We start from the raw sequence: 22,285 nt of genomic DNA on the forward strand, positions 1-22,285 counted from the left end.
TTCGAACACAGGACCTACCATTCTCGCGCCAGAGCACTTAACCACTGAGCCGGCATCCAGCAGTGTTAATGTCTAACCTCAACCAATCCACGAAATTGCGCGACGAGCTTCCATTGTACTGAGGTAGAAACCTGTCTCTACCCGACATTAATTAGCTCCACTAGCCACGACTTCTCACTAGAACTCCAGGAATTACCTCATGGAGCCAGTCACCAGTGAGCATATGATCATTATCCCGCGAGGCGGGATCATGGATGCGCGCTGCTGAGGAGTCCCACAATAGGACGAAACGGCCGTCCAGTGCTTCCAGGTTTTCCATGGTGGTCTAGCTTTAATTGACTCGTGATCTTAACTATATAATATTACTAAAATCTCCACAAAACCCCCTTGTGAAATTGAAAATATTTTATTTCTAAAAACAAGTGTGTTTCACACGTTTATATATAGTTTAAAATTCTATAACTATATAATAATATTTTATCATATTTTTTCTGGGTTATAATTCTTTTTAAATATTACGATATTCAAAGGATAGAGCGATAGATTGTGATGGTTGTTGAAGCTGTGTATTTTCAACTACTGAGTTAGCGTTTTCTATTTCACTCTCTCTCTCTCTCTCTCTCTGTCCACCTTGCTTTAGAAAGCAGTCGAATGTATACCACAAACTCCAGTTATTACCTTGGGATTCTACAAACTAGACTACAGTTATCAAAATGTAAATACATATAACTTTCATTCTCAACGAGTGTATTGATCAACTCTAATACAAGTTAGTGTTGATTATATAACCAACTACACTATCCACTCGTTAAACTATTCTTGTTTCAGGAAGAAACTAACAAATGACCAGATTGTCCAGGATAACATTGGCCAATTGGTTGATGGAAATCATTTCGTGATCCAAGTTTCATACACAAGGATCATTTTGATGGCATTTCATTCTCTAAGCTGGATAGTTTAATTTTGACAACCCTGCCAATGGCAATTGAGATATTAAGGAGCATGATTAAACCTTACAGTTCAGAAAAAGGAAATTCATCAAACTTATTCACCCATGGCACAAATGTTCTCGATTATCTAAAATCGGCTTGTCAACTAAAGGTTACCTTAAATAATTTATCCGATTGTCGCAGTATATGCTGTTTTAATTGTTTCACTTTTTGCCTATGACTGACCCACTTTTGTCCATTATCATTTACTTTTTTTTATTAAAAAATCCATCCATTCGTCTCTATATTTATCTATCTGTTTATATTTAAGATTAGAAATCAAATAATAAATGAAACTGAAAAACAAGAAAAACAATCAACAGAAAGTACAATAAATGATGGAGATAATATCGAGAATTTATGGTATTATTATTATTATCATTATGATTATTATTATTATTAGCTTTATTCAATATTATATTTTTGGTATGATATAGAATTTTTAGCATAAAGTATTTCAACAAGTTTCCATTTCTTACTTCTTGGTCGATCCTGACGACAAATATTGAGTGATCGCTAGTTGGAAGTTAGCATTTCAAGAATCGACATCTGAATAATGTATATTCTTTTCGATGTATATTGTCAGCAACCACGATGTCTATGATTGGGTCTTTTGTAACTTGTACAACGAAAGGTTATACGCTCTCCAGAAACGCACCTGAATAGGTTATGCGATTAATAGCCATAATTATGTATTAAAACAAAGAAAATTAGATAAGTTGTTGAACTATCTAGATGACAGAAATAGATAGCCCAGGTGTTCGAGCAGTCACCTGGGCCTTAGTTCTACTGATTATCTATTTAGTCTACACTTAAGAATGTTACTTATAACTTAGTATTTTTATGACATGAACTACTCTTAGCTTATATATGTACATTTTGTAACACAGTGTGTCGTTATTCTCTTAGTCGCTCGAATGTTTTTCTCTAAATTTCGGGTTGATGACCAATTGGGTTAGATTCTCTATCTTTTTAAATTGTAATCAGAGTAGTAGAATAATGATTTAGAATTACCAGTTGATCCTCAAGCTCAATCTGACAATAAGAAAATCAAGCAAACTTCTTCACAAGGTCTTTTATGATGCGACAGTCTGTTACTGACCTGTGTTGTCAAAGTTTAGCTTAATTCCGTTAGTTGTTTTCAGATTATTTTCTTTATTTCGTTTCGGTCTTTTTTATTGTGCTGATGTGAAGCGTGCGACAACTTTTAATCGTTCCTTACTTTTCCATTCTAGAAAACATCTAACCTTTCACGATTATGCATTGCTCTAAGTTGCTACGCTTCATACCAGTATAATAAGAGAAGCAATCAGCTATTTGAGGAGCTTAAGAGAGTGAATTAATTATCTAAATTACAATGGAAAGCTAAACTTAGAAACGTAGCTTAGAAGGAATGAAATAAAAATAATAATATACAATGTGAAATGGAATTATATGAAAGAGCTACTATGAATACAACTGTACCACCACTATGATTAATTTTGAACCATGTCACTTAATGTCTTCAATCTTTAATGTGTCAACCTGGTATTTTGCACCAGTGAACACAAATTAAAAGTTGATGGATTCATAGGTTGCCACCATATCCTTGTTTTATTGTCTTTATCTTTAAGCCTACTTCTAAGCAATTTTTCCCAGGTCTTATTTTTCTGTTTCCCTGATATTCGTCATTATCTCACTAATATTAACTAATTAAATTGTTTATTTTCGGTATTCAGTTCAAAAACAGTTGACAGTTTATCTTCATCATCTTCAATGAATAAATATAATGATTCAATTAGTGAATTAAATGCTCCTAGTACAAAATTATTATTAAATCCACAACCTATACTTGATCCACGATTAACATCACAACAGGATTTAGGAATTAGTTCTTGGCAAGCTAATTCTATGACCGATTCACCTGTTACAATAAACCCACAATTCAATAATAGTACAAAAAACATTACTACTACTAATAATAATTATAGCAGTAATAATGCAAATTTAATGAAATTTTCGATAAAGCAAATCGAATCTACTGAATTGAATGCTGCATTATCTATGTTGTTCATTCTACTTAAAATACCACTTTATCGGTATGCTGTATTAGATGCATTGCGTCATCAATCGTAAGTTGTTTCTATTATTTTGTTGTTTCTCACTACTAGGCTTTAATTACTGTGTTCTGGTTCTGAACCAGAAAAGATATTGTCATCGTTCCAGCAGACAAAGGACGCACCACGGTGATTATGGACAAAGAAGAATACATCAATAAAGCCGAGGAAATACTCCAGGACAAAAGTACATACAAACCGATGGACATAAATCCAGTCAAAAAACTAGACAATCGCATTTCAAAAACTTTAAACAAACTCGTCAAAGCAGGAGAAATAACGAAGCAAGATCAATGGAGAATGAAATCTAATGGACCAGTACTCCCTCGGTTCTACGGCAGACCAAAGATACACAAACCAAACATCCCACTACGTCCAATTGTAGCACTACCAGGAACACCAACGTACAATTTATCAAGAGAAATCTCAAGAATTCTGAAACATTTAGTAGATTCGTCGAACCACTCCATCAAATCAGCCACACAATTCCTTGATCAGATTAGGAACATTCAAATCAACGACGACGAACTAATGATATCCTTCGATGTAACAGCACTATTCACTTCAATTGAACCAAACTTAGCAAAAGAAACTCTGTCCTTGCTTCTAACCAACGACGAAAACCTCGCGAAATACACGAAACTTCAAAGTCAAAGCCTACTTGAACTCATAGATCTATGTCTAACAACATATTTCCAATGCAATAACAAAATCTACAAACAAACAAAAGGGACACCAATGGAATCACCAATATCAGGACTTATCGCGGAAGCAGTAATGCAATGACTAGAAACCACAATTCTACCAGTGATCAAACCAAAAATTTGGATTCGTTATGTAGACGACACATTCGTCATCGTCAAAAAGGAGGAACTAGAAAACACCTAAAAGCAGATCAACAACGTCTTCAACGACATCAAGTTAACAATGGAACAAGAGTCGGACAACAAGTTACCATTCTTAGATGTATTAGTCACCAGAACTGACACAGGAAAACTAGAGACTCAAGTGCACAGGAAGCCGACCCACACCGATCAAATTCTCAACTACAATAGCAACAACCCAAGAACTCATAAAATCAACTGTGTACAAACTTTGTTCAAGAGGGCGAGAACACACTGCAATACAATCACAGCACGAAAAAAATGAAGAAAAACACCTGAAAACCATTCTTCAAAAGAACGGCTATCCAATCAATTTCATCAGAAAATACCAGTCGCACACACCATCAGAAACGAAATCAAGTATAAAAATCAACAAAAGGATCACCCTACCATACATAAAGGGCATATCGGAAACGACAACAAGGCTGCTGAAAACATTCGGAATAGGTGTAGCCCACAAACTAACAAAGTCCCTCCACTCAATCTTATGCAAACCAAAAGATGAAATGGCAAAAGAGGACAAAACAAACATCATCTACAAGATAAATTGTACCAACTGCAACAAACACTATATTGGACAAAGCGGACGCCCCCTGCATCTTCGCCTACATGAACACCAATTAGCAGTCAAACGCCACGACATTTCTTCACTCATATCAATACACTTAGGCAACTACGGACATACATTCGACTGGGAAAATGTGCAGATTTTGGACAGAGGCAATTCCAAAAATACCAGAGAATTTTTAGAAGCTTGGCACTCAGGTCAATCAGCAATAAACAAACATATTGAAATCAATCCAATCTATCAACCAATCAAGAAAATTATGCAGGAGCATAGGAACAAAAATCAAACCAATAGGAGATACAACCAAAACAAAGAAATAATGACAGATTTAAGGTCAATAAGAACCAATCAACATCGAGGTGCAGAGGACAAGCTGTGAATCACATGTGGAGAAATTCAAACACTTCACTTCTACCCGAAGTTTGTGCTGATGATATCGTTCAGAAGGACGATGAAAGCTCCACGACCAAACCAACCAGCTCAGAGAACAAACCAACATCAAAATCGCTCTAGGAATATTTTCGATCCACAATTACAATACCCATTACTTCATTTTAGATACTAGGTTTTAGATTTTATTTTTGTTGACTAGTGGGATCTACTGTTATGTTATTTTGTTTAAAAATATCGTTTAGCGAAATTATATTTAGCAATAATTCTCACTGTGATGTTAGACATTCCCATTGTTTTTCGGGTTACTGTAATTTTATGTTACTTTTTCCAACTTCATTAGGGTCAATCATCAATCTGAGAATTCCAAGGACGCTGCCTCTAGTCCAGAACCTTCATCATCTGGAAATATTCGTCGACAGAATTTCCTAAATGTTGTCGACTCAGTTTTGTCGGATTATTCTGATAAAACTTCATGCATCTCTGTTCAAATTAAACTCCTTGTACGTTTAATTCATTAAATACTTTGAATTAATAATATTTTAATTAACTTGGTTATGTAATTGTTCAATCCTGGAACTATTAGCTTAGTGATGATGAATTGCATATCATCTAGTTGATTTTCACTTTCTTATGCTAGCGTTTAATTGAACAATTATTATATACTTGTCAAAATAGTGATTGTCACCTGTGATATAAACAAATGACTACATATAGTCTAAAGTTATTCATTATGGTGTTGTATGAAACTGGGGGAATATTGAACGATGTTATGGCAAATGTAATGCTCATGAAATTAATCTAAAAGAATGACCTTTTCAAGTTTCTAAATTGGTATAGCGAACTAAATATCCATTGTAATCCAGTTTATCATTTAGGAATCTCACGCTTACACTGCATTTTAGACGACTAGTTTTGATGTAGAAAATTAATATTTATCAGTTAGTTACACACAAGTGTGGGTGTGCTACTAAAGTACATATCAGTTCCTCTCATGTTTTGAATTGGAATAGGGTAATGTAATTTCGAATTGGAAATGTTTGAGAGATTCTTCTTATACGGAACATGATCTATGCGTACTGGACAATCTGAACGACTAATACACAACACTTTAACAGTTGTCTCTCGCTCTATGGATAAGGGAGAAAGAAAGTCTTTCAAGAAACGTGTATTTGTCAGGATCTGAGATGTTGAATTTAGTTACATTTAAGTTAATTCAGTTATGTATAGCTTATTCATTGACTATTAATTACAAAATTTATCCGACTGAGCAATCGTCACTTGAACTTAAGACCACAGTGTACTAATTACATATCAAAATGGATCGAAAATAATATAAACTAACTTTACACTAGGTTGATACAAATGAAACACACTGCAAATTAATGAATAAACTTCAACTGAAATCATCATATGAGTTTTAAAACTAATTTCCCCTAAATTTAGTACTTGGTTGTTCAGTGAATAGTTTAGTTATGAAGATTTCATTATCTTTCTAGACAGCATCATCAACATGCACTAAGAAATGGTTATTGTAATGTAACAATTTTGTTCTCACATTATTTCCATTGTATAATATCGACTCAGTAATTTATTTTCTATAAGGTTTATTATTATTTTTTACACAAACATTCATATGATAGTTTACATAGTAAGTTTAATGAGAAATTCTAAATTTAACGCTGAATAATTGGACACTGTTTATATACTTGTTCTTAGTTTCGATCTCAGTGTTGATGTCCTTTGCATTATATTCTTAACGGTTTACTTCAAGAGATCATGTTGGTTTTCTTTCAAAATCTATTTATGTAACATCTGTTTCTCTATGTTTATCAGGGAAATAACTTCTGTTTCTGTTCTTTATATATCATTCTAACCGAAAACTAACAACACACTGCTTTTAAATGTCTAGGGTTAAATTTTAAGTATCACTAAACTGATAAACTCTTATACGCCTGTTGATATTATCCATTTATCACATGGCCGGTAAGAGTAGAGGATATTCGTAGGCTACCAGTGTTCGATCATAGGTGTCTTCGAAGCATTGCTCGTATATCCTGGGACCACCGGGTAAGTGATGCAGTTGTTAGGAAACGGGTACTAGGTAAGGATGGCAAATCGACTGATGAAGTAGTGAAACTTCATCAGTTGAGATGACTGGGATACGTGTTACGGATGCCCAACCATCGACTGCCTCGACGTGCAATGTTTTATGGTGTAGGAGTAGGTTGGAAGAAAGCTAGGGGCGGTCAGACCAAAACGTGGCACAAATTCATGAAGTCACTGACAATTGGACTGAACCATGTTGGTAGGTGTAGACTACCTGGTTGGGATTCGCGAGATGATAGCAACCGATGGTTAGAGACCTTGAATGACATGGCTCAAAATCGTTTGCAATGGCGAAGGTGCATCCACTCTTTGTGTTCTACCAAATTCTAATCTTCTGAATTCCTCATGTCCCTATCCTTTTTCTCTTTCCAAATTTATTTCACTGAATGATACTCCTTGAATAACATCTTCAAACCCTAATCTTTCACATAATGCTTATACTCTTACTACTTCTACCACTATGGGATTTGAATTGACAACTGCATCTCTGTGCTAATGTGGTATGGCAATTCGAACTGATGTACGTACGTACGAAGTTCTACGTTGTGACTGACTGACTGGTTATCATTGATTCATATGTGAAATTCATTTTTATTTGTGATAGATTGTAAAACATTTCTTATACAAATCTCCTCGACGAATATTTCCTGATATCATTATTTTTTTTAATGAATTATTTTAGCAATGCCTTAGTCTTCTTGTTGATGTGAAATTATCAACAACAAGTATTACAAAGTACACTAATAACAGTGATGTCAAATGTTCAGATGATTTTAATAGTGATGAAGATGAAGCACAGTTTCTGGCGGATAATTTACCAGATTTAAATTTACTCAAAGAATTAGTCCTTATACTTATCAAACATATTAATCATCCTGATAGAGATATGACTACTTTACCATCTGCACTAGATCCGTTGATCATAATCACCGAACATGATCCAGGTTTCGTTATAGTTAAAGAGTAAGATTATTTTGATTTAAAAGAAAAGGAAATTCTTTCATTATATTTTCATAAATGATAGTTTTTTTTCGCCTTTTTTTGGTTTTTTTTTGTTTAGTAATAAATATTAAGCTGCATTATTCACCACCGGTGTTAAGTATTTTCGAAAACAAGCATTTTTCATACCGATTTAGAAGTCTACTTTTATCAGGTCTAATATTTTGTTAGCTGAAAATGTAAACTACACTGACAGTTTGCTTTCTTGTTGACCATTTTTTCAAGAAATAGCTTACATAATATTTATCATTCGGTTAGTATATTGTACTTGATGCATCTGACTCCATTAATCAGATATGGATCCTAATTAACTTCATGTATTTGCTAACCCTTGTGTAACGAATACGAAAACAAAGATGGTGTAAATTGTTTAACATAAGTAGTGTTGAGAATTCATTTATTTTAAGCATTTATATGAGGAAACAAAACATACAATCTAAATGGATAGAAAGATTAGATGTGATCCAGTTTATATGGTCAGGTTAAAAAGTAGTTAGACCAATCCAATACTCAGGTAAATACAGATATATGGTAAACGTTTATGAAAGAATATAATGGTGAATGCTAATAATTAACTGTACAGAAATAATTTGAATACGGTTAATACTATTTAACAAGGATATAGGCAAAAATGTACAAATCAACGAACGACATTCGGATAATTTATCTAATTTTTCTGGTTTAAAATCTGTTCAAGAAGAATAACTTTGTTTAGTAGTATAATATAAGTACCATTACAATATAAACCAATCAGTATTTGTGTGTACTTAACAATCTCAAAACTCCGAATCATGAACGTTGACTTGTTAGTATATCTAGGTTTGTTTAAAACCATCAATGGAATATAATTATTCTCTCTGTATATACAGATGATTGTATAACTGGTTTCATAATTCAATCTCTATTTTCTAGTATTAAGTATCATTCAGCATATACTTAAGAAGTTCATGTTTCGTATGCTATATAACTTACCTTAGAATTTTGCAGTTTATATCATCCAAGTATATAATGGAATTCAGCAACCGACTCAGCTTTTTAACATAGGAGTAATGATGTATATTACTCATTTGGCTAAAGTAAGTTGGATTAGGTGGTAAAGTCAAAACTTATTAGTTCAAACCATTAAACTCAAGTTCTGAATTTTACTCTACCAATTATCACTTTGCGGCCCTCTCACACAGACAAAGGTGTAAATCAAAACGGTTAACATGATACTTCACCCGCTTATTGAATTACATATCGAAACAGTTAAACAAGAAAGTAACATTTTATCCAATCGTTGGTTGATGCAGAAATTATTTGTTTACGATAGTCTAATTCTGTTTACATTGTAATTATAATATTTTTTATTTACTATACAACAATTCTGTTTTATAGATCACTGGATAGCTCTACTGCATTTAATAATGGTCAGCATTTATTTGCTAATTTAGTTCAACGTGTTAACGATAGTTTTAGTGCAGATAATCCAGATTGTCAGGCCACATTGACTGGTTGTTTACGATTGATTCAATCACTGTTAACAGGTCACAGTACATTACCACTAACTTTTATGTCCAAATGCATAAATTGGAATGAATGCGAAGAATTCGATAGCGCATCACTAGGTGTTCAAATAGATGATAAATATGTAAATAGAACAGTTAATTTATTCACCAGACAACTTCATATTTCTGGTGAACGTGTTCGTGAGTTATTGGGTTGGTCTGGAGGTGGAGATCAGGGCAAGCCTGTTCGAGATCTTCATGCATTATTAGAGGTTAGTATTATATCTGCTTATTATGAGGTTTTCAATCGTTGCTCTAATTTTTTATTACATTTCTATACACCTCTGCATAACTCAACAGTACATCAACAAATCACTTCATCTCTCCATTGACTTCAATACTTCTCGCTTCTATTTTTGTTACACTATCAGCTTCTTCTACCTACACGATTTTTCATATTGTTATATCTTGTGACCTGTGTTCCCTGTTAATGTATAACGTGATGATTCCGCCAATTAGAAAGCAGTGATTTATCGATCGGACCATTGACGCATTAAACATGTACGAGCAGTCTACAGTCCTTATCGGTCCTGCTTTCTGCTTAGCCCAGCCAGTTAAGTCCAAAACACCAATAACAACCTCTGCAACATGAATCATTTAGTTCAAGCATACTGGGTTCATATACCAACCAGACAGACCACATCGTACCAACATATAACAACAAGATTTAGCCAAATGTAGCTGTAAATTTAAGAGACAGTAATTAATAGCCTGGAGATAACTCAAGAATGGTAAATCGTATAATAATAGTCTATAGGTCAAAATAATGCTCATAATAAGGGAGACATGAATATGAATAGTTTAGTCATTTAACAACTATAAGATAAAAATATACGCATAATAATTGTCCATAAATGGATCCCAAAAGTTACCATTCATTATTATTATCGGGACATAGCACATAGGTCTTATAAATTACTTACCATGTAGTGAGTTTAGTTTTTTTAGTACTTTCGGTACCAATCTTCATGTTCTCAAAATTTCTCTTGCTCAGTTCTCGTTCTTGTAATGATTCAATGTGTAACTGACTAGACCTCTACACATCTGCACAACGTTTTATATACTTATTGCATATCTGTGTAAATTTATTGCTTCAACTTCATAAATCGAGATTGATGAATTCTTCACAACTACTTTATTCTAATTCATGACTTCATTACTACTCATTCACAATCTCTTCAGAATCCTAACATTCTGGAGTTTCGAGACTCACTAGTGGACTGCTTTTGAGAAGGATTTCTGACGTCCTAATGGGGAATTGTGACCAATCTAGTCCTACCAGGTTGGAATCGAAACACATATTATTAATGGTGCTAGCCGACTGTCACATCATAACATGAATTGATTAAAATGTTACACTGATAAAAGTGACTAAAGCCATGCAACTGAATTCTAGTGAAATTTTTATATGATTATTTATTACAGATGATATACATTTTGACTGAACAGTTGATTTTGACTGTCACCTTTCTAGTAGTAGGGCACTAACGTTAATCCTGAGTTTTCTACCATAGTTTAAAACGGATAGGTTGTAGTAGTAAAAATATAACTAAAACTCATGCAAATAAATCACAGTCCGATATTCGAAACCGTTTGCAATGGTGATGGGTGATATAATTATTAAGGGCCAGTAATTGATCAACGTTGAAAGACAGATATATCCAGTCATACTAAATATAACAGTCTATCTTATTTTGTAAAATTCGTCCCTACTTTTGCTACCACTCGCTAAGTGTTTTGTATTATGTTTGTGTTAATAATCTTTTGTTCTGGTCTATATTTGACTCTCTATCGAACGATTGGGTTTAAATAACTGTGTATCACATAACCAACTATCGTAAACAACTCACTTTCTTCCCTATAGCACATAAAGTTGTGCCATTTATATCCATTTCGTCATTTTCTTTGAACATTTTTCCTCAGATGTTAGCTGACGATGAACCATCACTGGAATATTTAAGAAGTAGCATGAAAAATCTTTTATCCTTATTATCTCATGAATATGATATACCTGAATTAAAAGAGTTAACCACTTCTACTGCAAGGTTAGTAGAGACAACTAGAATAAATGAAGATTCTACGTCAGATGAATTAAGTATGTACAAATTAAGATCAAAATTACCGAATGCTCAATCATTGAGTGTATTAATACGAGATCATCAGAAAAAATTTGTAAAACTAAACTTAGATGGTAAAAATATGGAAAAGACACAGAATCAATCAATGAAATATTTGTGTGAAAATTTTTCAACTGCATATGATAAGATTTCGGAAGATATTGATATGGAATTACCTTTAAGTGGGTCGAAATATATTGGTCATCAGGTAAATGATAGTTTTTTTTCTTACTATTATTGCTATTATTATGATATGTCTCTATAGTTATTAGTCACGCTGGATGTTATAATGAAATGGTGATTATTACGACGATATGTTTCATGTTACTTACAATTTGTTTATCTAATTTTCATTGTCATTTGTACATATTGTACCTATTGTTTATACACTCTAGGGATAACATTCTGTTAAAATAACAGATTACTTAAATGTTTTCGTCAAAAACTTTGCATAGTTGTAGTTAATTTTTATCATGAACCGAAATTATCTGAGAAACTATTGGGTGAGAAGCGTGAGACATTGTATAATTGTTTCGTGTTAGTTTGATTCACTCAAGATTGAACACAAGATCTTCATCTGTTATAGGATAGGTTTTAAAATTGATTTTACATTCACTGCTCTAGAAACTTCAGTTTATAAAATTTTCTTTTCATGAACGTTAATGTTCATAAATCTAAACCATTGACTCTGTCAATAATTAATTCACACAATGAAATGTGATAGCACTATGTAGACTAATATTTGTCTTTTTAAACAAGGTTGTGACAAAGAAAGCAATCTTACAAACTGTTATTGTACTCAAAAATCTGACTTGATGACGCGTATCAAAAATGCTTCTGGAATGCAAAGGTGATATTTGCATGAATCTTTCACTAAATTAAGTTTAATTTTATCAATCATTTTGGGTTCTGAGTCCAATACTGCATGATCATGGCCAAATATATGATATAGAATAAATAATTGCGTACTTGTACGTTATATTTTGCCGAAAACGGTACCCTAGAAATTTTTTTAGCGTATATGGTAGATATTTTGATAACATTTTCATCGTTTAAGGCAAAGGTTGTAACGTTGATGGTTAACTGAAAAGTTTCCATGAATGTCACTCCGCTCGATTCGCCGCGTAAAAATCCCGAGTTCTGTATCTCGCATTATGAACAAACGTTAGTATTGTAAACATATCCGTTTAAAGAAAATGTACATGGGACGAACAAATGATGAATATTCATAGCTCCTTTCCGGTAAACTGTAAAATAACTTGGATCCATCCTCCTTCATATAATACATCGTAAAAATGCCATCATAAAAGACAACACAGTTATAAAATCTTTTATTCTATAATATATGGTTGATTTATGTTCATGCAATATCGGACTCGACATTAAAGATCATTTATAAAACTTAACTTCCTGAAAGGCATACTTGCTCATCTTTGTATTAGCGTTACGCACCATTAAGTCAGATCTATGAGTAAAAAGGTTCGTCTGATGGGTTTTTTTCATAACCGTAGTTTTTATTTTACATTTCTGTGTATTCCATTACTTTCTGCTTCTATCATAGCTCTCTGTTGTTACCCTCATTTTTCTCTTCACAATATAAGAGAGAACATGAACTTATTTTATGTACTTCTAAATTTAGTTGGAATTTTTCATGTGTCCGAAAATCAATAATCCCATTAATTTCTCGTCTTTATCCACTTTATTGTATAGATTCCAGTATCTGTTTCATATCAAAATGACTTAGTACATTGCGATCTAAATGATATTGCAACAAATAGTTGTAATAAAATGCGAATTCGTGATGAATTAGCGAAATATGGACATTTAAATGATGCAAGCGAAGTAGCCATTAGACATCAGAAACGTAGACGTGGTCAGTCTTCAATTATACAAACTGGGACAACTTTTAAAAAGTTTGGTGAGTAATTTTTTTAAAAATTAAAAACATGTTTCAGTTTGGGCTGTTGTATAAAATGAATTATAGTACGTTACAATCTTGAATATAATATTCTCATTCCTACTTATTTGCAATTTGTTTGAACTAACCTTTTCCATATTTTAGTCTTGTGACGTATTTGGAATTCTCTTATAAAATACAACTTCTAGCAATACTGAAAAAATCAAGCAGAACTACAACAGTGATTGGTATACTTTCGTTCCTATTCGTATTTGAAGAAGTGAAGGACGATTATACTAATTTGTATGCATCAAATATGAAATAGGAATTTATCACAGTACATATTTCATGCTAAAGATTCTTGACTGTAACCAAAGATTATGGTATTAAATAAAATGACTTATTGTTTTTTTTAATTTCAGTTGCACCAATGCGTGGTCGAGGTTTTATCTTACGCAATGCAACCCCATCAAATCCTTCATCGAATAATACCGCTCCTGTCGCTTTGGGATCTACTATTGGACAGCTCAATTCGAATGTAACAGGCATTCGTGGTGATCCGTTCCGTTCCAGACCACTGAATACAAGTCGTCCTCCTAGTTTACACGTTGATGATTTTACGAAATTAGAAAAGGAAGAAGGCATTATTGAAGTATGGGTTTCTTTTTGGAACATAGTTTATGTTTATAATTATTTTTACTTGGTAATCAAAACTAGTTTCGTTCATCTATTCCCTATCGTTTTTAAGCTGAACTCTTGAAGTTGAAGTAGTTTGTGTTATAAGCTAGAAAGTTTACGTTACAATGTGGCATGCGTTGTTTTGAAGTCTAAGTAGTTCTGATGATTACTTTATATCCTAGAGCATTTTATTGGGAAAATAGCTATTTTAGAAATATATATTGAGTGTTTTGTAACAGTTTAAATCCTGAATTGATAGAGTAATTCAATTCTTTTGAAACTTGTACAACATGAAATGAATAAAGTCTTATTCTTAAAATTTATTCGAGAAAGCATTTTTCCCCATCATATTCAATTCACGCTATAAGATTATTTGAAAACTTGCATATTTCACATTTGAAGGTGTTATAACAGTCCTTTCACTTTTTACACGTATGTGGGACTTTAATTTACCTTAGAAGAATATATACACTAGATTTTCCACCCAGTGTCTATTCTACAGGACTTCAACACAACTCAGATCAAGAACACGAGATTAACCTGACTATAACGTCAATATATTTCCACACCAAAATCCGACACAAAGAACAGTCAATCAATAACAGTCAGGATAGGGGAATATATATGACACATATAACACCTGTCATCCTATCTAATGTTTAACTCAGCAAAACAACCAATCATTGTCATTCTCGCCCACACATCAGAAGGATTTTGTATCATCATAATGTCCTAACAATCTCAAACTTATGATGAAGTCTCAGGCATACTAAATATATTTTAGATCAGATCGTTTTCATATTTAATTTTGTATATTTGGATACTGGTTTTTGTATGTTTATTGTCGAATTTTTGTTTAAGATTTGATTCCAGTAATAAGAATTTTTAAGCCAACAAAGCAACTTGAATATCAAGTAAATCAGTCTGTCAACTACTTGTTTGAATTCTAGTCTTATTATGTATTACATGTTTAGTTCTTTTGTATGGTTGAAAAGCCAGTTTGTAATAATAATAATTTTGGATTGGTAAACATTGGGTAGTTGACATTGTGAACTGTACATTGTAAGTCAACCGTTTTGTCGTTCATTGTTTAGTTCACAATTTTTTGTTGTTGTTGTACGCGAATGTTATTTTAATTTGTCATCTATGTCTAAACATTTTTTTATTTTAGGAAACAACTCATACCAGACAATATCGTGATAATAGAGCAATAAGAGGTAAGGATATTTTGTAATAGGAAGTTAATTCAAGATATGTACACTGAAATTGTATTTCTCGTTGCGGTTATTTCTATTTTCACAACCATTCCAAAACAATGTAAATCGACTTTATATAAGTTTTTATTATACAATTAGATAATCTTTTTTTTCAGAATTTATTAATACATGTATGTAGCATTTTTATTTATTATCTCAATCATATCATGATGCATTGTATAGCTCAGCATTTTTTTAAAAATTTCATTCAGGTCGTGGGGCGAGATTCGGTACTGTACGTGGTGCTTTCTCCAGTCATAATACTGTAAATCTATCCAGTATGCCAAATTTACCATTTGGTATGAGAATCCCGACTATTAATCCATTGCATACTACGTCACTTTTACCTAATTGGTCTGTTGGTGCTAGATCTATGTAAATAAGTTTTTTATGAATACGTTGAACTTTTGCATACTATTTTATCGTTCTTTTTACCATATAAGTAGTGCAGCTTCAATAATTAACTTCAATGTCCTTTCCGTAGTTATCTTCTATCGCTCAATTCATTCCTATGTCGTATTTTCAGTTGGTTTTGAAGATTGGTTTCACTTTTTAGATGATTCTCGTCACTCATTGACATTAATTGGGGGTAATTATTGAAAACTAAGGAATATTGAATTCTTGTATTGTCCTCATTTGGAAGTAATTAACCTTGCTTACTCACCATCCTGTCAAACACCAAACTCAAGACCTTCAGGTTTCGTGACAATCATGTTACTTTCAGATCACTAGGTCAGAATTTGGTGAATTTTAACATTTCCGAATTCAGTTAATTCGTTATTTGAACAGTCGTTATCTAGCACCATAAGTGATATCTTTCTCGCTCTCGAACCTTGTTAATCTCAACTAATCACAACTTCTCACGATCATTCTTGAATTTCATTTCTAATTTATTGAAACTGTTTCATCTTCTACTATATACTTTTTGTTGTGAATTTATGCCCAGCTTTTTGTCACGTGGTTTGTTCACCAATCGAAATACGACTTATCCGATCTTAGTGATGTGCCAAGCCAATGTCGTTCGACCGGTATGAGCAACCCAGCGTTCTTATTGGTCCTTTGTCCGCCTAGCCCTTCCAGTTGAGTCCAGAACACTAATAACAGCTTCTGCTATGCAAATCATTTATTTCAAACATACTTAGTTTATATACCAGCCAAACAGATGGCATCACACCATGAAATAGGAAATAACATATGTACATGATCAGGCCAAAAAGTGGCTGTGAACGTGGGAGACAATAATTAATCGACTGGGCATAATTCAAGAACAGTAAATCGTATAGTAATAATCTATAGATCAAAATGAAGCTTATAATAAGATGAATATAGATATATGTAATCTGGTTGCTGAATAGTTATACAATAAGAATATTTATAGAATATTATTCCATTAATAGATCTCTGGAGTTACCCGTACTTTAATTTTCACTAGGATATAATACTTTTATCTCTAGATAGTTGAGTGTGTAAAGTAAAACTTTAATTTCAATCATTACATTAACATTTTTCTTGATGTATTTTAGCCCATTACTGCCATTCAGTTTGGAGCCACGAGCTAACCAAGAACGAAGAGAACGACATGGGCGATAAAAAGGAATTCTCATCTTTCATCAGTTCAAAAAAAATCATCGTTTTATTTTTAAATGTATATAACACTATTTACTTACATAGTAAATATTGCTTTTCAAATGTATTTTTGTTCATTACTTTTTCATGTACACAGAAATTACTATTTGTTTTTGTAAAGTTTTGAAGAAATGAAATTCGAAAATGACCTTTTATAATATTTGTTATTCTTGAGACTGTTTTTAAAAAATTCTTTTCTACTACCGATCTCCATTCCAAGTCTATAGTTATCGAACATGCCTTATCTATTGTCATAGATCAATCTCGTGTTTCTCGAAAATAGCTTGGAACTTCTAAACTCGGTGTTTAAATAAAAAATGATGTAGCTTAATTGCTTCTTTACGTTGCAGCCTGTAAATGATACTTAGTAGTACAGAGAATTTTAATCAAAATATAAAGATATAAACTAATGATTCAATGGGATCCTCAGTCGCTATTTGTACGTGTACACAATTAAGACGCTCAGGTTTCTTAGTGTGTATGTGCTTCTGCCAAGAAAGAGAAATAATTATTACTGCCTTTGTTCTAGTCCCACCAAATACTCCTAAAATCTCGAAAATTTTCATATTATGAATTGAGAAAACATACGCATCGAGGGTGCGGAACAATGATATTTCTGCAAAAAAAACTCAGTGGGACCCTAAAGACGTCAGGAAACATTCTGTCCAATCACCATTGAATGGGAGTTTCTCAGAAACATCTAGGAAGTGAAGAGCTACGTGTCAAATTTCTGATTAAATGATTACCTATCTTGCTACTATGTTTAGTAGGGTCCCAGAAGCTATAGGTCATCGGAAATGCAATAAGTACCCTAAATATTCTGTACATAGACGAACCTTGGTGTGAAGCATACTCTCCACAATTCTCGCCTTTCCTCTCATGTTCAAGTTGGCATGTAAATTTGGCCTGGGTTTATAGAAGAGCTTAGGAAACCAATTCAAGAAGACTTATCAATACGTAAGTGATCACTGTTGTCTCCAATGAGACTTACATCGGGCTTTACTCTAATATTTCCATTATTCTGTTTAAAACTTTTGTCTATCTGTATGGACAACATCCCTTATCACCTTTAGATTGAAAATACGATCATGTAACCATATTGCTAACTATAGGCCCATTCATTTGACATTCGTGCTATCAAAAATCATGGAAAACATCCACAAACACCTAGTGTCATTCTTGTTTTCAGCTAGCTTGATTAGGCCGTCTCAACATAGGTTAATGACTAAACGCTTATGCTCCACATTGCACTTGGAATTTTCTGATCAAATTACCCAGAGAATAGATATTGGTCAGTCAGTGATAATTCCGTATTTCGATTTTAGTAAGGCTTTCGATAGTGTCTCACACAAACTTCGACAACTTTCTTCATTTGGCATAGAGAATCCCCTTGTATCATGGTTCAAATCTAGTTTGGCGTAATATAGCCAAATCATCCGCTTTAGATCTTGCTGCTATAGGCCAGTGAATGTAACCAGTAGGGTTATACAAGGAAGTGTGGTTGACCCATTACTCTTTCTCTTTTTTACCAATGACGTATGTTCTCTCTTTCAATACGGTAAACCCTTCCCTTTTACTTATGACCTGAAAGCGGTGTTTTCATTCTCTTCTCCCATCAAAGACAGCTATATTTCAGCAGTAATTCAAGAAGAAATAAATAAGTTGTACAAATGGACTGTTCCGTTCAATCTGCAACTGAATATTGACGAAAGTGGATTCATTTATATTAGCCGCAGACGTAACCTTAATCTGGTCCCACACGAACACATAGTGAAACGCATCAACACTGTTTGTGAACTGGGTTTGAGATATAGCAACAGTTTGAACTTCTCTGAGCACATTGCATCTCAAGTATCTAAAGCTAGAAAGCTCATTGGATTCATAATGATAAACTTCAATAATATCGAATGAAGATTATTATTACACAAAAAATGTATGGTATTTTAGTTTACAGTAATTGCAGGCATAATAATGTGATCGAAATTGATGATGTTGAAAGGAGGTTCCCTGAAGCTGTTTTGGGGTATTCCGACAACAAGTATTATCACCAAAGATGTCAACAACTCAAATTAGAACCTCTCTGGATTAGACGCATCAAATTAAACCTTATCTTTATCTACCGGCTTATTAACGGTATTTCTTACTCTTTGGTATTTACCCAATCGTACTCTATGATATCATCCCACAACCTATACAATAAGAAAAATATTCTGAGAACCTACACAAACTTACGCCAGAATTTTTTCGTTATTTGCTACTCAATCATGTAGAACAGAATACCAGAGAACCTACGTTGCAGTGAAACTACGACCCGGTTCAGACGTCTCCTTGATGATTATCTTTCCGAAAGTGGATTGTGTCACTTATCAAATGTTAATGTGTTTAAAAAGGATTTATACAAACAAGGTCCGATATCTATCTAATTGACTGTAAAACAAAGTAGAACCTTTGAGATTTCGCTAATTTATTTTGTATTCATATCAATATCTGAAGTTCGCTTATGTTCATATTTATGATTACTATTGTTATTATTATCATAATTGATCCCTTGACACGTCAGATACTCATTACTTCCTTTCGTTTTATCCCCTCTCCTATTTCCTTCCACACACATTTTATTCCTAAGAATCCAAAGTTTATCACTGAAAACATAATTTCTTGTGTTACATTGAAATAAATTGACTTTTCAGATTCAAGTTATTTTCAATACTTATATGTGGCCCATACAAATTTATATTTGATTATCTTTTGCAATTAATTAACACTTTTATGTCATCATTCTCAGCTATCACTGTATGGACGTTTATACTAATATCAAATTTTACTTCAAATTCTGACACAAATTTACATATATTTACCTTCTCCTTGGGTTCATCGTTTGTCTATCCAACTGTGTATTGGAAGTAGACTCTGTATGATCTAGAATATATCCAGTAGTATTAGAATTATCAACAAAATTGGGACAGACGCACCTGGCTCCTGGGATTGTATTTGATTAACATGTCGGTTGTGTATACTTAAATCACTGAACCATAGATTTTCCAACACTATGTAGCCTCACGAAATTATGTTGGATCTTCACATCTCCAAGTAACAATTAATGCGGCTTTATTTGAAACATTTCTCACGTTAACTAGAGGAGTAATCAGAAATGACTTCATGAGGATATTAAATCATCCCAATTGTATTCAAAATTGAGCTCATGATTCTCACTGAACAAGTTTCCAACAAGAGGCAAATGCATTTTGAGGACAAATGATATTTGATATGACATAAGGATTTGATTCTTCTGAAATATTCTCCTCAGATTTATTAAGAATGTCATTGGAGAATAATGGATCATTAGAAAAATCAGCCTCTATCAACATTGTATCAAATTTCCAATCATGATTTGATTCATTCGACATGTTTTCCTTAATTTTATAAACATTTCCATCAAAAATATATATGAATCATCAGGATAACCTATATCTGGTAAAATAACATGAGAAATCTGATCAGAAGTTGATTCGTCAGAAACTTTTGTTTCTCAGTGGTACTGACTTTAATTTGATACACTTGTATTCATTGTGCTGTTCCAATTATTTTCTAAATACGAGTCCCTCCAGCTTTTTCGACAAATGTCACATGAAATATATGATTGTTCTTACTGGGGTTTAGTTTCAGAGTTATGCAAGGCTTATTTAATTCTTGACTGAGATATGACTCTTTAATGCCTGTCAATCATAAGGTTATGAGATGAACCAAGAGAAGTATATAAGTGCTTCCGATCATGGACATTACCTTCCGAAATCGTGGATAAAAGTAAATGGTCATCGGAAACATACAACTTGATAAAACCCGAATTACATAGTTCATCATCACCAGTGGCTAAACGAACAGTAGCTCTACAGGCTGACTGTATGAGTCCAATTTTATCACATTTTAAGCACTTAGCATTACGAAATACATATGGATTGCGTGAAATTCACTACAGGATAAGAATTTACCAAACATGTGTTCACCTTTGTACCCTGCTTTATAACTCCTTAATGAATTGTTATCTGCATGACCTTGAGCACGCATTGGATTGGGATAACTAAGCAAAGTAGTGGGATTTTTGATGTCCTGGTCAATCATTTTGTGAGATTTTGCTCCTTCACGGCATTCGGAATTAGTACACTTTACATGATTTAGTAGTAGATCTTTGAGAGATGCGTAGAAAAGCGAAATAGGCTTATCTGAAAATGTCAGAGTTTTTAGTAGGTTGTAAGCATTTTTTCCGATGAATGTGAGGAAATGAGCCACAATTTTATCATCCTTCACATCCTCCCTGGTTATACTCCGGATTTCAAACCTTTCCATGTAATCCTCGAAAGCTTCAGAATTGGAATGTGTATCTAACTGTTGAACCACAGGCTACTGGCCAAGCCAATTCGCCTACACATTATGAGTCATATTTTGATCTTGTTAATTATTCGCTTATTAACCTTGACTACCTTTTTATATGAGCGCACGTGTATGCACACTTCGTATCTTATTCATCATATGTCTGTCATTCATTTTTGTCTGATTATAAATATTTAGTAATGCTTGCTCATAGGGGGTTGGCTTCCCTGCCATCTCCAATGCGCGTCATTTTTGCTTCTCTCTCCTCTATTCGCTTCAACACTCTGATACCCTGGCCAGACCAATGAGTGTAGAAAATATATTTATTCTAATTCCATTCTCGTATTTGACTTATTTAACTCCGTTGTTCACCAACGCGGATTAAGTCGTTTATTACATACGAGGATAGACAGTACGTATATTTTGACAACAAACAATCATTCATACGATCAAATAGGAATCAGATTTAGGCCACTACACAATTGGCGATCCCGACTTACGAGCGCGAAGCAAAATCGGTAACTTCAACGTACGGACATAATTGGTAATCCCGACTAGCGTACGCGCAACAGAATTGGCGACCGCAACGAGCGAACACAAACCGAAAATGGAACCGCCGACGACATATTCCGTTATGATTCGAATAATCATCATATGCTCATTATTACAATAATGTCATATCATCATCTAACGTGGAATTATTATTTTTGTCCGTATTGACATTAAACTATGACATTTACGCAGTCAAATCATTAATCGAA

General features: G+C 33.3%; 1 protein-coding gene across 1 annotated transcript in view; it reads left to right on the top strand.

Moving 5' to 3' along the window:
• Smp_153720 (hypothetical protein) overlaps positions 1–17,120 on the top strand; it is a gene marked incomplete at both ends in the record, with an annotated part of 48,619 nt that extends 31,499 nt beyond the window's left edge. Inside the window, 12 exons of the mRNA XM_018790837.1 lie at positions 1,261–1,315; positions 2,719–2,894; positions 2,997–3,100; positions 5,271–5,430; positions 7,719–7,999; positions 9,413–9,794; positions 11,506–11,907; positions 13,410–13,617; positions 14,019–14,254; positions 15,446–15,491; positions 15,743–15,905; positions 17,054–17,120. Of these exons, the coding sequence (XP_018645856.1) occupies positions 1,261–1,315; positions 2,719–2,894; positions 2,997–3,100; positions 5,271–5,430; positions 7,719–7,999; positions 9,413–9,794; positions 11,506–11,907; positions 13,410–13,617; positions 14,019–14,254; positions 15,446–15,491; positions 15,743–15,905; positions 17,054–17,120 (2,280 nt within the window). The remainder of the gene's footprint in view (positions 1–1,260; positions 1,316–2,718; positions 2,895–2,996; positions 3,101–5,270; positions 5,431–7,718; positions 8,000–9,412; positions 9,795–11,505; positions 11,908–13,409; positions 13,618–14,018; positions 14,255–15,445; positions 15,492–15,742; positions 15,906–17,053) is intronic.
• Positions 17,121–22,285: the final 5,165 nt, after the last annotated feature.

The sequence above is a fragment of the Schistosoma mansoni genome (genome assembly GCF_000237925.1).
Source record: "Schistosoma mansoni, WGS project CABG00000000 data, supercontig 0013, strain Puerto Rico, whole genome shotgun sequence".
Taxonomy (NCBI): Eukaryota; Metazoa; Platyhelminthes; class Trematoda; order Strigeidida; family Schistosomatidae; genus Schistosoma; species Schistosoma mansoni.